The 15,830-nt window shown below is 55.6% G+C and overlaps 1 protein-coding gene across 1 annotated transcript in view; it reads left to right on the top strand.

Annotated features, from left to right (window-relative positions):
* Positions 1-15,830, top strand: part of NLGN3 (neuroligin 3) — a 42,319-nt gene that overhangs the window by 16,029 nt on the left and 10,460 nt on the right. Inside the window, 5 exon segments of the mRNA XM_064159681.1 lie at positions 3,839-4,132; positions 4,134-4,578; positions 5,655-5,714; positions 12,375-12,434; positions 15,026-15,175. Coding sequence (XP_064015751.1) covers positions 4,100-4,132; positions 4,134-4,578; positions 5,655-5,714; positions 12,375-12,434; positions 15,026-15,175 — 748 coding nt within the window. The 5' untranslated portion in view covers positions 3,839-4,099.

Consider the following 15,830-nt stretch of genomic DNA (forward strand, 5'->3'; position numbering starts at 1 on the left):
CTGCTTATTTTGCCTGCTCTGAAAGACCAAGGGGAATCTTAAGAGCTGTTTAGGCAGCAGGCAATGATGCAAGGTGCATGGAGCAGCCCCCCAGTGAGGATGGCTGAGCTGGGGTTCTCATGGCAGTTGGGATTATATTAGGGCTAAATTCCCATCCTGAACATTAATGTAAAGTTACAGCAGCAAGCATAGAGTAGGGAACAGTGATAGGAGGGTGTAAGATGTGTTATGAAGCTGTTGTAATCATCCCAAACGAGGCACTTGAAACCCAGGGAATTCAAGATTTTGGGCTTGCATTGTTTTTGTGTTTGTAATTGAAAAGCAATTCAAGCATGAGAAAGCCTTGGAACACGTCACTGGTATTGCTTGGGTGCCTTTATTCTGTGCTGCAGGAGCATGGGCAGATGGAGGGGGAATATCTCCAGAAATGGACAGAAACAAAGGTGGAATGACAAATGTTCAAGTGTGGTGATCTGGATTTGAGGGTTAAGGCTTTCCAGAGTAAGGCAAGGGCTGCTGGGCCTTGGCTGTGTCTCTGTACCTGGGTGCAGTTGTCCTTCACTCACAGAAGCCGCAGCCCCACAGACTGCCAGGTTGGAAGGGACCCCAAGCATCATCTGCTCCAGCCTCTTCAGGTGACTGCAGTTGCAGGGAGCTGCCCCAGCACCCTGGCAAGCTGAGCCTTCAGCTGCCCAGTGCAGAGCACTCCACTGCTTCCCCTGGGAGGTGATTCCAGGGTCTGTTCTCATGGCAAACATTTCCTTCTGGAGCCCAGTGGGAATGTCCCCAGCAGTAACTTGTCCCCATCACCATCACCCCTTGTCCTTTCCATGGCACTCCTTGTACAAAGGGAGTCTGCATCCTCCTGGCAGCCACCCTACATGTCCTGGTCTGTGGAACTCCTCACGGGAAACACGTGCATGCCCTCGAGCACTGTTTTGTTGAAGTGAAGGATATGTACTTGGAACTTTAATTCGATTTTAGCTTTTCAGATTTTCATGGCTTTTAAAAGCTATTAAAAGAACGATGGATGAGGATTTAACAGAACCCCAAAGGAATATCATCATAGCATAATTCTGAGAAACTGTAGCAAAAGGATGGGTCTTGGCTATGTTTTGTACAAAGGGTGTGCCAGGACAGGGTGCTTACAGTGGGTAGGCAACTGCTCTAAGGGCTCAGAGTGGGTGGTGAGTTCAGCCTCAGTTTTGCAGGGCTTGTGTGCACAGTCCAGCTGGGCAGCTGCAGGCTGTGGAGCTGCACTGCCTGTGCTGTGGAATTGCCTGGCTGAGGAGTTGGTGGAGCAGTAATGATCAGGGCAGCTTGCAGCCACGGCCCCACAGGAGCTCTTCTTGATTTGTGCAATCAGCTGGTAAGCCACTGTTGGCAGGGCTGTGGTGTTCCTGCAGAGGGAAAACAGTCACAGGTCTCTCTGTGGAGACTTGTGGGCACTATCATAGAGACTGGAAGCTGCCTGTAGCTTCCAGTCATACAAATGAGATATGACAGTCATTAATAATTTGGCTTTCTCTTAACCCATAGTACCCAGAGGAAGCTGAGCAGATTTGCGCTGGGCAGTTTGCCTTCCAGCAATGTCAGGCAGAGCATGTCTGAAGCATGTTTGGGATCTCACTTGGGAATGTGGCTTTGGGGGATCCCAAGCCATCACTGCATCCCTGGGATGGTGCTGCTAGGCAAAGGTCACAGTTCTCTGCTGAAGGAGGAGCACTGTTGTAAGGAATGTTTTAGGTGAATGATGGGTTTTTTTCTGGAGCTGAAGGCAGAGTGGGGCAGCTCCAGTGGTGGTGGAGCAGATCAGAGCCTGAGACCCCTGAGTGCCTCAGCTGTATTTCTGTCCCTCAGTACACCTTTTGCTGCTTAGACTTTGGCAGCTGTTTGAGGGATAACAGCAGTGTTGTGCTCCTGTGTTTCTGCCTTGACCTGATGGGGCATGAGGAGGTGGAGGGCAGTGATATGTAGAGGTGGTGAGGGTCAGAAGCAGAGCAGGATAAGCCCTAGCTGTAGTAGCTCAGGCCTGAGGTCATCCCTGTGCCATAGCTGGGACAGTAAGTGTGACTGCTTCTCCCCACCATTTGTACCACCCTCCTCATCTGGCATCACTGGCAGCCCCTCCACAGGTCCTGGAAAGGTGCCTGCACGCACAGCACTGTGAGGCCTCCCTGCTGGGGCAGGCTGGGTTCAGTAATGTGATTTTCTGGGCTGCATGTTCTTATTATGCTTGTGAGGCTCTGATTTCTGAGCCTGCTGTGCTCCCTGGGCGGATCAGGAGGGCAGGCACAGCAGGGACCTTTTCCTTGGTGACCAGCACTGACTTTCCTGCACATGTGCAGTGCAGATTGGAGACACCCTCATGTTGTTTTGTTATTTTTCCCTACGGATTTTCCTTGTTTGATGAGGTGTTCTCCACTCATGGAGTCTCTGCCGAGCTGAGCCTACACCAAAGCCATCCACTCTCATCTGCATACAACTCTTTTTTTGTGCTCCAGTAATTCCACGGCAACTCTGCTCCTCTCTGTGCCTGGGGCGGGCGTGTAAGGGTGCTCTGGGGCAAAATGGAAGTGCCTCATAACTGCTGCCATCTCTGCCAGGGTAAGGATGTGTGGCTAGACCAGGGTGACCTGCCAGCAAACAAAGCCACTGAGGGGGAACCTGGCTGCAGAGGCACTTGATGAGGTGCAGAGCTGGCATGCAGCTGATGCTGCTCTTGCAGCGGTGAGGGCAAGCGGTGGGTGAGCACAGCCTCCCCAGCTGCCCTCTCCCAGGTCGCCCAGGAGCAGCGGTGCTGGCTGGGGCTGGGAGGGGGCACTTGCATAAGCCCTGAATGCGGAAGGCAGCGCAGGGAGGTGAAGGGCAGAGCACTGAAAATGCATACAGCCTCCAGCAAAGGGCTCCCTGGTGCAGGAGCTCTGCTTGCTGGGACAACACCCACAGGTCCCCGTCTGCAGCTGCTGCCCACCCTGCCCGCAGCTCCCTGCCCCACAGACCCCAAGGTGGGCTGCCATATCTGCTCCCACCCTTGCCAACAACACTGTTTGGGAATGGAGTTCTGCCTCCCTGGGCCTTGCTCAAGTGGCTGGGAGGCAGCCAGGGCAGGAGGGGGTGGCAGGGAGGCTGCTGTGCTGGCACAGGGGAATGCTGCCCAGAAGCTCCGGCTGTTCCCCTCTGACTTGCTCAGCCCCTGCTGCTTAGGTCAATGGCACAGGGAGGGGAAAAGTTGGCTGGAGAGCAGGTGAGGTGGGTCTCTAGGTAGGACATGTGGGACTAGCAGCTGGTGTGTGGGGTGGAGTCCTGGCACCCTGACAGAGGAGTGCTGCTGGGATGGAGCCACAGTGAGGCACGCAGGTGGCTTCAGCTCAGACAGAGAGGGATAGGTGCCAGTGGGCTCTTGTACAGGGGCCATGCAGGGTGGTCATAGTGCCAAACAGGTTCCTGAAGGGGAGTGACGGTGCCAAAGAAGTGGGTCTGTCCTGCTTATCTCGGTGCTCATGCTTAACTGCTGCTGATACTCTCCTGCAGCATGGGGCAAGGGCATTATGGTGCCATGCAGGGCTCACCCTGGCAAGGTGGAGGCAGGATTGCCCCCTGAGCACTGGAAACAGTCTCTGCAGGCATGGACCAGATGTAATCTGCACTTCTGCATGTGCTCAGCTTGTGCTTCCTGGGTTTGCCTACTCCTGGAGCTGCCTGCCTAGGCAGTGTCAGAGCCAGTGAGCACCCATGGGTGGGAGGGTCTGGCCAGGGATCCTGGCTCCTTCAATGCTGAAGTTCTTTGACTTTTCCCAGAGCAAGTCTGCTGTTAATTCCCTCCATCTCTCCACAGTATCAGCAGTCCTCTCCGGGCCGGGCCTGTGGCAGGTAGGCGGCAGCAGGCTGGCAGGCTGTGAGGAGTGGGTGGCACATCTCCCTGGTCCTGTGCTTCTGACTCAGCAGAAGGTGTGGCTGGGCCGCGTGCTCCTGGCTCCTGACTTTGCTGTTTCTTCTGTTCCTGGTGGGCAAATCGGAGGCTTGGTATAATGGGGATGCCCTGAACTGTCACCCCAGGAGCTTCAGGCCTGGATGTTGGTGCTGCTCCTCCCGGACGATGTGGCTGATACTCTGGAGAAGCCCTTTCTTGCCCCCCTGTTCTCCAAGTGCCTGAGCTGGTGGCCAGCTGGGATCTGCGTTTTGCCCTCTGGGTCCTGAGCTTCGCCTCGGCGGTTGTGCAGATGGAGGCCCAGGTCTACTCACCAACCGTCAACACTCACTATGGGAAGTTACGGGGAGTGCGTGTGCCACTGCCCAGTGAGATCCTGGGGCCTGTGGACCAGTACCTAGGGGTGCCTTATGCTGCCCCCCCCATTGGGGAGAAGAGGTTCATGCCCCCTGAGCCACCACCGTCCTGGTCAGGCATTAGGAATGCTACCCACTTCTCGCCAGTCTGCCCCCAGAACATCCACAACGCTGTTCCTGAGATCATGCTGCCCATCTGGTTTACCTCCAATTTGGATATCGTGGCCACGTACATCCAGGACCCCAATGAGGATTGTCTGTACCTCAACATCTACATCCCCACAGAGGATGGTGAGTCCCCGCGGGGTTCCCGCAGGAGTTGTTGGGGGGGGGAGTGCTCCACCCCTCCCCAGCAGTGGTTGGTCTCACCTGGATGTTGTGTTTGAAGCATGTGGTTGTGGACCCTGCAGCATGCTGTCTGTTTGTGGAAAGCTCTGGCCACGCAGCTCCCCCCTTGCCCTCAGCTGCCATATCTGTGTCGCGCACTCCTGCTCTTCCACGCCTCTCCGTGCCCCTGCTCCACCTCCATGGCATTGTCACGGGTTCCTCTCTTATGTTGCTAAATCTGAATCCGACTCTCTGACCACAGATCCACAGAGCAACAAGCTGGTTTGTGCTCCTGAGGCGCCGAGTGCCAGGTTCTGTCTTGAGTTGGTTCGGGTTTGTCCTTCCTTCCCCCTTCCCACCCTCCCCAGGTCCATGCGCTAGTTGTGGGCGTGGGCTGCAACAGCAGCTGGGAGGAACACTCTGCCTCTCCCTAGGGAGATGCTCTGGCGAGGAAGGGACCACAGAGCCCTTCTCCAGGCCCTGGTACATCTGAGAGGTTGGGGACTCATCACTTAGCTGGCCCCTGCCTGTTGGTGGGATGGCAGCAGAGCAATGAGCCTGGGGTACCGGGGACCCATGGGACATGATCCCATTGGGGTGAGGCTGAGCAGTGCTGGGTGCCTCCTTGTCTAACCTTTTGCTTTGCAGGGGATCCCACCTGAACTGTAAGTAGATGGCAGAGGAGGCAATGCCTGCCCACATGTCTGCCCCAGCCTCACCCCAATGGGAGCCCCTGGAGGGTTTTGGTGGGCTGGAGGGGACATGCAGTGGGTCTGCTGTGTGCAGCAGAGCAGCCTGGTGGCTTCTCCCAGGCCAGGTGGCTCCAATTCTCTGTCCCTGGGACCCTCGGCCGTGAGGTGCATTGTGCCTTCCTTCCTGCCCAGCACTGCTGGCCCAGAGTTTTCCTCCCATGATGACACTCCCTCCCCACCTCCTGCGGTCCTAGGGGTGGTGGGAGGGCAGCAGCGTGGTTGTGATTGCATGCCCACTCCTGCCAGTGGAGCCTCCTGTTATTTTGTAGTCTTCTATTCATTTTACAGTAAAACGGATTTCCAAGGAATGCACCCGAAAGCCCAACAAGAAAATATGTAGGAAAGGAGGTATGTAGCAAGCCGACCGGCAGAGAGGCACAGAGAGGAAAGAGAGAGTGAGTGAGAGGGTGCCTGGCTGGCCCCTGGCCCATGACATGCTCCTCTGGCACCTCTCTGTGCCACCACCAAGACCATGGGCCCTTTGAGCAGCCCACCTTGCTGCTCCCCACTTCCCACTTGGAGGAGCACCACGGATGCTCCAGCTACGTCCACTCTCCATCCAGCTCAAGGTGTTAGGACCGGTACGGGCTGGGATCAGGTCAGAGGAGGATGCTCACTCTGCTCCATGCCTTTCAGATCACCGTCTCCTGAACCCATGCTCCTGCCCTCATCCTCCTGGCACCAGCAGCCTCCCAGGCCCTGGGTTTCAGGGGATCCTCTGATGGCAGGTAGCACTTCAGGGCAGCCATCCTGTAGGGCTCTGTCCCTGCTGGGTGTATGAACCTGCTCAGGGAAGCACGGGTATGATAGGGGACTGCAGCCCATCCTGGGCTGAGCTCTTCCCCTGTTGCATCCTTGGTCATTTTGCACCCAAAGCTCCCTGGTTAAAAGCTTAAAGCCTCTCCGGGGTGTGTAAATGCTACCCTACTCAGCCCCAGCCTGGGGTCCAGCCAAGGTTGCTCCCTGCTGCTCACATCCCCATACCTCTGCCAGTCCTGCCAGTCAGGAGCTGCTGTCCACTCCCCAGCACAGCATCCTTCCTGAGCTCCAGCTGCCCTGTGGGCAGCTAAGCACCTCCAGTTCACCCACATCTCTGTTTTGCCTTGCCTCTAGCCCCAGGTCTGCATGGGACTCATCCTTTTGCACTTTGGGGCAAGGCAGGAAGCATAACCACCTTGCCCCAGAGGCATCCTGATCCCATGTTCCCAGACAGGAGTGGAGCCGTGCAAATGCGAGCTGACTCTGCCCCTTGCTGCGCACAATGCTTTGCCCATCCCACCGCAAAGCCTCTTTGCAGGCAGGGTGAGCTCAGGCTGCTTGGTGCATCCCAAAGTTGGATGCATGGATGGTGGGGCAGCTAAGCTCTTTGGAAAGACTCAGTGCAGGGAGGGGGTATCTGGCAGGCAAGGGCATCCTGGGCACCCTGCAGCAGCTCAGTCCCTGCATCCCAGCCTCCACCTCCCTGCACCCCAAGGTTGGCAGATCTGCTGCAGCTGGACTTGGAGGCTTGGAGAGCTCTTTCCTTCCAGCCATTTCCCTCGTATCTGTTATTGAGTTTCTTTGCTTTGCTTTTCCTGTTGCTGTCCTGGCTATTCACACGCCATCTTTCTTGAGTGCCAAGGCTGTCCCCTGAAAGGGCTGCCGCATTAGGGAGTCTCTGCACGCTGCCTCCGGAGCCGGCTGTGCCAGTGATCACTAGCCACTTCAAAGCGCTTCCTCTCCCAGCCCTCCTACCGGCTGCTGGGGCTGGAAGACCCCCGCTGCTCCCACCCCTGCAGCCAGGACCAGGGAAGCAGGGTCTGGGCTACATCTGTAGAAGGGGGACAGCCTAAGGCATGGTAGAACACATTCGGTGTGCTCATGTTCTGGCTTTCCCATCCCCACTCACTCTGCTCAAGGGCAGGATTCATTTGCAGCCCATATACAGTTGCTGTTGGCCCTGGGCAGCTTTTGGGGAATGTGCCTTCTGCCCCTGCTAGGCTCCACTGACTCCCAGTGCTGAGCATCTAGGCATGCAGGTGTGACATACTGGGAATTAAAGTACCCAGACACTGCCCTTCAGCTCCAGCCACGGCTTTGGCAGCCATTGGCTCACATTAATTGAATCCCTTGTGATGAGATACAGGAGCTACTCCACCCCCGTCATGTATCCCTGTTAGTAATGCTTGGGGTGAGGATAATGTGCCCACAGCGCTGATTTCCTTGGGCTGTGTGTTGTTGGAACATCAGCTCATTCTGCAATACTCTCTCTCATTTCTAAGGCCACTTTTGAGCAGTGAAGGAGCTCACGGAGCAGGCAGCCATGCAGTACTTAGGTGTTTCAAAACGCCCCAGCTCCCACTTTACTGGAGTTTCCCTGGTTTCTGTATTTCATAGCAGCCAAAGAACTGAGCATTTATCAGAATGTTTCCCTGGGTCAGAAAAACATCCCCATTTCCCTGCCCAGCTGCCTGCAATAATTTCCTATATGGAAATTTCCTATGTGCTAGTCTCCTCCATACACACTGGTCCCTTCCCTGGGAGAATGGCAGGCAGCAGCGCTTTGACAATAATTAGCCATGCACAGTGCTGGGGGAGCTGCCAGCACTGAGGCTCAGCAGAGGCTCAGGTTTTGCTGTGAAAATAACACTGCCCACCCAAAGAGCATGTACAAACACAAACTGCAGTACCTACGTGCAGAACACAGCCCTGCCCTCTGCTCTGTGCTGCCAGCTCCTCCAGCCTCTGCTCAACTGTGGTGGGTGCCCTGGGCAGTCCTTGCTGCAGGGCATGAGGAGGTGGCTGTCATTTTCAAGGGAAAGAGCTTTTTTCCTAGAGACTGCCCTAATATCTCTGGCTGGGGCTGTGCAGAGTCTGTGAGACTGCAGAGAGAAACGTGTTGGTCCAGGGCCATGCCAAGGCTGGCAGGAGCACCCAGCAGCTCATGGGCTTGGAAAGTGCTTCAGCTGCTCTGTGGGAAAAGCACTGTGCCTTCTCCACTGCTCTCCAAGGAGCAAACTTGTCCAAGTACCAGCTGTGGCTTCTCTGCAGCTTTTGCAGTGCTCCCTTGCTGGAAGGCTTCTCACTAGCCTCCTGTGAAGCCTGCTGCTTTGCAGTACTGTCTGGGAGCAGGACACTGTCCTGGTGCTCCACTTCCACTCCGAGGAGCAATTTGCGAAGGTGAGGGTGGGTGTTTGTGCTGGTGGAGGCAGCAGAGCATGAGAAAGTGCAGTGCTCTTGTGGCATTTGTTCAAGGATGGAGATAACTCTTCTGCATCACCTAGGGACAGGGAGATGCCAGGCAGCACCAAGGTGCACTGCAGTCCTGGAGCAAAGGCTGATGGCTGGAGAGGCTACCAGAAAAAGGTCTCTGCCCGTGGGGCCATGCAGTAGCAGGTTCAGCAGTCATCATCGGTCCCTGTGCCATTCCTTGTTGCTCCCAGAAAAGCACCTGAGCTAATATGGGCACCAGCATGTGTACCTCTAGGTGCATGTGGCCATCAACCATGGTGGCAGTGGTGCTGTGGGCTCCCTGCAGTGTCACAGTTGCTGTGTGGGCGCAAGGGCCCTGGGGAGCTTTCACCAAGGAGGGGGTGTTGTGTCCACCTTGAGCAGATATTTGGATATGGAAAGGTGGCAGATCAGGCTCCTGTCTTTCTCATCCACATCATGCTGAGTTTAAAGATCCCAAGAACTGGGGCTCCACATCCTCCTTCATCTCTGTGCTGGTGTCAATGCTGTTGGCATGGTTTACCTGAGCCAGCATAAATCTGATTGTGGATGTTCCTGTTTCAGGGAATGTGATTTTGTTTTTCCCTGAACTTAACCCATCTTCCTTAAGCCTTCAGATAAGAGCATATGCAGCCTTCCTGTGAGCCTGAACAGTGCCACTCATGGTCAGCTTCAAGTGGGCTAGTGGAGGCAGATTTTGATGGATGAAGAGAGTAACACCTTCTGGGTTTTCCAGCTGTGAATCCACGGTCTTAAATGAATCCCTGTGAGAGTAGGCACTGTGGAGCTCCATGCGATGGCCTTTGCCAATGTGGAGGATGGATATCTTTGAACTGGTGGAGGGAGGTAACAGAGAAAAGTGCAAGGGATGGCTGAGGAGAGTGAAGCTGTAATTGGTCTCATGAGCTGGGGAGCATCCCTAGGTTGCTGTGGAGGTGAACAACGTAGCAAGAGGCAAAAACGCTGCTTGGTGCGTCAGGCTGTGTCCCTCGTGCTGCAGCAGGCTGTGTTCCTCATAACCCTGGCTGCTCTGCCACCTTCCTCCTGACAGGGAAGGCTCATGCTCTGCGTCTGCAAGCACATGTGCTGCTGCTCTTCCCCTTCCCTGGCCTGCATTAATGTGCTTCTGCATTGCTTAGCTTCCCAGCACTGCTTTCTACCACCTCTTCTGAGGTGTGTAAAGCTTAAGTTGCTTTAGGTTTGTCCCAGCCATCCTTAAGTTGTAGGGTGGTGGCCTCCAGTAGGATCCCTCCATGCCCAGCTAAGTGATCAGATCACAGGACTGTTGTCCACTGACCTCGCTTACAGCCTGACTTCTCTTCAGAACTGGTTCCTCCATCAGTGTCTGCTAGGAGAACTTTGTCCCCTGAAGCAAAGCAGACTGGATGGCTGCAGCCTGGCCAGTCCTAAGGCTTTACCAGCACCAGGGCTCCCAGCAGTGGGAAGGGATCTCCAGCTGCCTGTGATCAGCTTCCCAGCTGCAAAGCATAGTGACGATGAAGGCTTGCTGCCTTCATCCCCATCCATGAGCAGTGCCAAGCAGGCTGACACCTAACACCAGTTAGCAAATACTGTACAAGGACTTCATCATTTAAGTGCTTTCTAGACTCGCAGCTCCCTGATGGAGCCTGGGTCAGACTGGGCATCTGCATGAGCCTGGATGAGTGTGCTGGGGAGGGAGTGCATGAGAAAGACACTGCAGGAAGGGGGGGCTGCTGGGGGCCAGGGCACTGAGGTGAGAATTGGCAGGAATGAGGGTGGTGGTGTGTGAAAACAGAAGAATGCTGTGAGGAGCACATGGGGGCGATTGGGTGGCAAAGCAGGAGGTGGAGAGGCAGGGCTGGAGCATGAAGGTAGTAGGCCAGCAGGTGGACTCTGAGTTGGAGAAAATCAGAACAACTCTGGAGACAGCCAGAGACAACTCCAAGCAGGAGCAGCTCTGGAAACAGACCCAAGCAGGCGTAGCTCTAACTCACCTCTTCCTGACAGGGTGTCTTGCCTGGTCTTTAACACCTCCCCAAGTTGCCTCTTCCAGTGCTTTCCTGCCCTTACTGCCAGAAAGGTTTCTTCTTGACCATCTTCAACCTGCCTCATGTAGTTCCAGGGCTGCCTGTGCTCTGTGGGGCAGAGAGGAAGTTGATCTTCCTCCTCAGCACCTCGCAGTGACCTTTCATGTGTTCACCCCTCTGCTCCCAGGATTTGCATGGCCCAGCCTCCTGCAAACTTTTCTTGTCTGCTCGATTTTTCTAGACTTCTGGTTATTGCTCCTCTGGACTTTCTCCAGCAGCTCATGGCTGCTTAAGGCCTTGTGCAAGCCTGTTGCTCCAATGGAGCTGCCTCACAGCTGTTTCAGACCTCCCACTCTCACATTGCAAATTCCTCTTAAATTTAAATCCTGTCCCACTCCATACTGCCATCTTTGTTATCCACCACTTGTGTTACCTGCAGGATCCCACTCCCAGAGTGGCAGTGAGGAAGACTTCCTGATTTCATTTTCCCAAAAAGTTTTGTGCTCATCTCAGTTGCAGCCAGCCACGAGGCTTCCCCTCACTTGCAGGAGTGCTGCTGGAGGCTGTCTAGAACTCCTGCTGCTGTGGTGATGGGGCTAGCTGGTGATAGCATCAGGACCCCAGGATCAACTGGGTGCCTGGTGGGACCTTAGATCGCTGCATGTGGGGGGATGAGGTTCCTGAGCACTACAGGCACAGCACTGGCAGTCCGGCCTCAGAGAACTCTGCTGTCACCCCGGAGCTAACCGTCACTCAGGAAACAGTTTTGGTGCATGCATTATGGAGCAGAGGACTACAGGCACTGGTCCGCGCTTTAAGGGGATAAGGAGAGCACAGCCTCTTCCTGAAATCTGGGGCTGGATGGTACCACTTGGCTTTGTGCCTACAAGGCCATGCAGCCCTTTGCAGCAGTGGGGCCTCAGTACAGGTCTGCACTGTGCTCCCCATTAGCCAAGAGGCCTCCTCTCCTGGCTCCCACAGCATGCAGCTTGGGAAGCGCTGTGCTCAGTGCACACTGTCTGCAGTGACAGCCGCTAGCAGCAGCCTGGGTCTGCTGCACTGGCCTCTGGATTTGCTAAACTGTTCAGAACATTACAGAAACCAGATTCTTAAGGGTTCTGCCTTGGTCAGGGCAAGCTGATCAGAAGTGGTGTTGGGAGCTGGCACAGAGCTGAGGAGCACAGAGAAGCACCCATTGCAGTGGCTCCCTGCAGAGTGCTCTGCTGGTCTCCTGCTGAGGCAACAGTGGTTTGCAGCACAGCTGGGCCAGGCACAAGAGAACATGAACATGATGAGCAAGACCCGGGCTCTTGGTCAGCTGGTCAGTGGCCATCCAAGGTGACCTTTCAGGTGGCAGAGGATGGTTGTCCCTGGTAGCCGCAAGGCTTCTGCTCACACATGTAAGGAGCCAAAGGCACATGAGCAGGTGGGGACCAAGCTGGGATGCAGGAGGATCAGCAAGTGCTTTGAGAGGCTGACCTGCTGCCGATGCTGGTGCTGCCCCAGGCCCACTCCCCCTCCTCCCCACCACTCCAGCACTCCCGAGGGAGGATATGGAAAGGAGTCCAGGTGAAGCAGCATCCTGGCAAAGCTCCCTGGACAGTCGCGCCCATGCCCTGGCTCTGGGAGAGGTGCAGTGTGAGTAACCAGCAGTGCAATGGGGCACAGGCCTGGCCCCACGACCTCTGCTGTCATGCTATTTTTGAATTCTCTTTTGTTTTTTTTTTTGTTTTATTTTTGTTTCCTTTTGTTTTCCTTTTTGTTCTGTCTCCTCGTGTTTGGTCCCTAGGAGCCAGCGCTAAGAAACAGGGCGAGGACTTAGCGGATAATGACGGTGATGAAGATGAAGGTATTTCTGTGCTCCAGGCTGCCACTGCATGACACGCAGAGCAACTCGGTTTGCCCACCACCCACTGCCATCCCCAGGGAGCCCTCTGTGTGTTCACCTGCCATGCCAGGCAGCTGCGCGGGATGGGGGGCAGGCTGGCTGGCTGTGCAGGGCACCCAGGCCCTTCCCCTCCTCAGGACTGGTGTGGGGAGGGAAGCTCAAAAGGTGGTTTTTTTTTTGCTCTGGAAGAAGTTTGCCCCTGCACCATTTGAGCAAGGGCAGGGAGGAAGCATGGCAGCTTGGGAGGAGAGGAGTCCTCGAGCACCTGGGCCCATTTCACCTTGAGCCTGGTCACACCTCACCTCCAGCCTCATGCCTCTGGAGCCAGTGACATGCATCTGGGAGCTAGCAACTCACAGTCCCCACCATGGGCACCACCAAAGGGTGGCCATGCCAGCAGCTTGACACCCACAAGATGCCTGGCCATGCCCAGGAGACCTGAGGTTTCTGTTTTGTCCTTCACCCAATATGAGCAATGTCTTGCCTGCACCCAGAACATCAGCACCAGCCAAGGCAGAGCAAGTGGGCCTTTGAGCAGATGTGATTCTAGATGTGCACCAGGGATAAACTTCAGGCTATGCTGTTCATAGTGGCATGGAGTTGTGCATCTGCAGGTTATGGAGTCTGTGTGTTTGGCTGCAGGGATGCAAAGGGGAGGGAGGAGAAGGGGTCAGACGTTGCTGCCTTGTGGTGCACAGGAGTCCCAGGGCAGCTTGAGCATGGCCTGGCAGATAGTGTTTAGGATATGGGAAACAGATGAAAAGCTTTTTCCTTGGCAGTACCAAAACCCTGTTGTTTACTCCCACTGCCCTGTGCTCCAGGATCTCATGTACCAGGGTGTGAACTGGCATTCAGCCTAAGTGACTTGACTGCTAAATCTCCACACACTGAAATGAGCTGCAGTGATTAGGAGCCATTTATGCCGTGGTACATCTCTGCACATTGCTGCCATTCTTCTGCAAGGAAGCCCCTTTGTGTGTCAGTGGGAGCGTATGGCAGGGAGGACAGAGGCACCCATGTTCCTGCCCTTTGCATGTCAGGCAGGTTGCCCTGGGAAGAGTTGTCCTGCCATAGCTCTGCTGCATGGGCACAATCTGTCCTGGTGGTGTTGCAAGTGCTTGCTGCTCCCCAGGGCTGTAAGTTTTCCTAACTGCATACTGACAATAGGAAAGGAGCTGGCACAGATTCACCATATCCTCATTCACCTGGAGGGAGGAGGTTTTCCACACAGAGGAAGGCCACCCTTAGCCATGCTGTGGGCCACAGCTGGAGGTGAGAATGGCTAGAGGTAACCAGCAGTCTGCTGAGCAGCCCTCTGTGACTGGCAAGTCACAAAGAGTGGACATGGGCAGGGGATAGGTGAGTGTGAGGGAGCATGTCCACCCTGGCCAGGCACCTTTGCTGAGTTGATGTGGCTTTGCTCCATGAGTCACAGCCTGGCAGGGATGGTGGCAGGCACTGGCTGCTGGAAATGCACAGTGCAGCTGGGAGGGAGGCAGGTGATGCCAGCACACCTGAGCAAAGCACTGGATGTGGGGGAGCATGAAAGGAACCAAAGTCCATCAGTGCTGGCTTGGTGGTCCAGGAGAGGGCTGGACACTACAGGTGTGTGCACCACAATGGGTGCAGCTGCTTCCTTCCTGTAACATGGACAGGATTTAACAGGAGCTGAGCATGGGCATTTCCCCTTTACATATGGGCTCAGCTCTGTGAGGGATCACAGGCCAGTGGGGAAGAAGAGGCAGGGTGTCCCCTGGACAGGGCCAGCCAAGAAACAAAGCTTGGCTGCTCCCTGTCCCTTAGGCTCCTGTAGTCCTTCCTCAGGGTTGCCTTTGCCATCCTTGTTCTATGTCTCATGCCCTGTCCCCATCCATGTGCTGTGCTCACCCCCCTGCCATACACACGTGCACACACTGTCTGCCTCATCACCATGTCTGTATCTGGGCACTGGGGTGCCATGAGTTCATGTCCAGGCAGCCAGCAGGTTTCTGCCTTCCCAGGAAATGAGAAGGTGGGGGTGGGAGAGTCAGACATCGGCGCACCCACCAGTGCCTCCTTGCCTTCCAGGTCCTGCACACCCCCATTCCTGCCCCCCTACAATGCCAGCTTCTGGGACTCCCAGAGCCAAGGGCTTGGGTCCAGCCAAAGACAGGACATGGGCCTGTATAGCAGGGCTGGATTCTGAAGCTCCCACCCACAACAGTGATGTCACGGGTCTGGCTCTTACATGTGGCCTGAGCCCAGCTTTGGGGAAGAGCAGCCAAGTCCAGCCAGCAGCTCTCCTGCATGTGCTGATACCCACAAGGGGACAGCAATGTGGGGATGCACAGTGGCTGCTACTACCCAGAGAGTGGCTGATAGGGATGGTTTGGTAGTGGTTGGCTTTGGAGGTGTATGCTGTGGCTCCCAGGAGAGTGCTGGGTTTGGCTCCTAAGCCCTCTAAGCCCTGGGGAATTCCTGGCAGCTGGCATTGCCCTTATCCTTGGTCTGCCTGTTGGGCAGGGTGCTGTGGCTGTTGGTGTGGTCCTGTGTTTAACCACCTCTCCTTCCAGACATCCGGGACAGCGGGGCCAAGCCAGTGATGGTGTACATCCACGGTGGCTCATACATGGAGGGCACAGGGAACATGATAGACGGCAGCGTCCTGGCCAGCTACGGCAACGTTATTGTCATCACTCTCAACTACCGCGTCGGAGTGCTCGGTACGGCTGGCAGCCTGCGCTGCACTCTCAGAGGGTCTGGCCAGAGGAACCAGTCCCCATGGCCAAGTGGGTTTGAACCAGCTGGGAAGGGGACAAGGGGGCATGGGACCCAGCAGGATAGGGGCTGTACTACAGGCACTGCTCCTGTCCTCCACCGTGGCTACCAAAGAGACTGCCACATGGCAATACCCCCAGCAGGCAGTTGCTGGTTCATGTCAGTTGCCCACCCCAGGCTCACCTGCCTAAACTGAAAGGAAATATTGGTCTGCACTTAAATAAATAATAAATGTGTTTATCCAGCACCTCCTGAGAGGGCTCAGAGCAGTAACCTGCCAGCAAGTGCTGCTTGGCTTCTCCTGGGGATCTGGCATCTCTCTTTCCCCAGGCACAGGCTGCTCTCATGCTGTTTGAACTGCCAGGATCCCCACAACCACCCACCTGGCTGTCTGCAGACAGGGTCACCACAGAGTGTCAGTTGCTGTATAGAGGGTGGTGGGTCCATTTCCATACGCACTGGTGACCTAGAGAGGTAAAATGGGGACACAGGGTCAAAAGGCAGTGTGAGCTCCTGTCTCTGTCTCAGAAACCCCAGGGGGCTGGGACACAGGTTTGCCTGGAGCACCACTGCTGCTTGCATTAGCAGCAGGGATAACAA

This window comes from Pogoniulus pusillus, chromosome 19, assembly GCF_015220805.1.
Source record: "Pogoniulus pusillus isolate bPogPus1 chromosome 19, bPogPus1.pri, whole genome shotgun sequence".
Taxonomy (NCBI): domain Eukaryota; kingdom Metazoa; phylum Chordata; class Aves; order Piciformes; family Lybiidae; genus Pogoniulus; species Pogoniulus pusillus.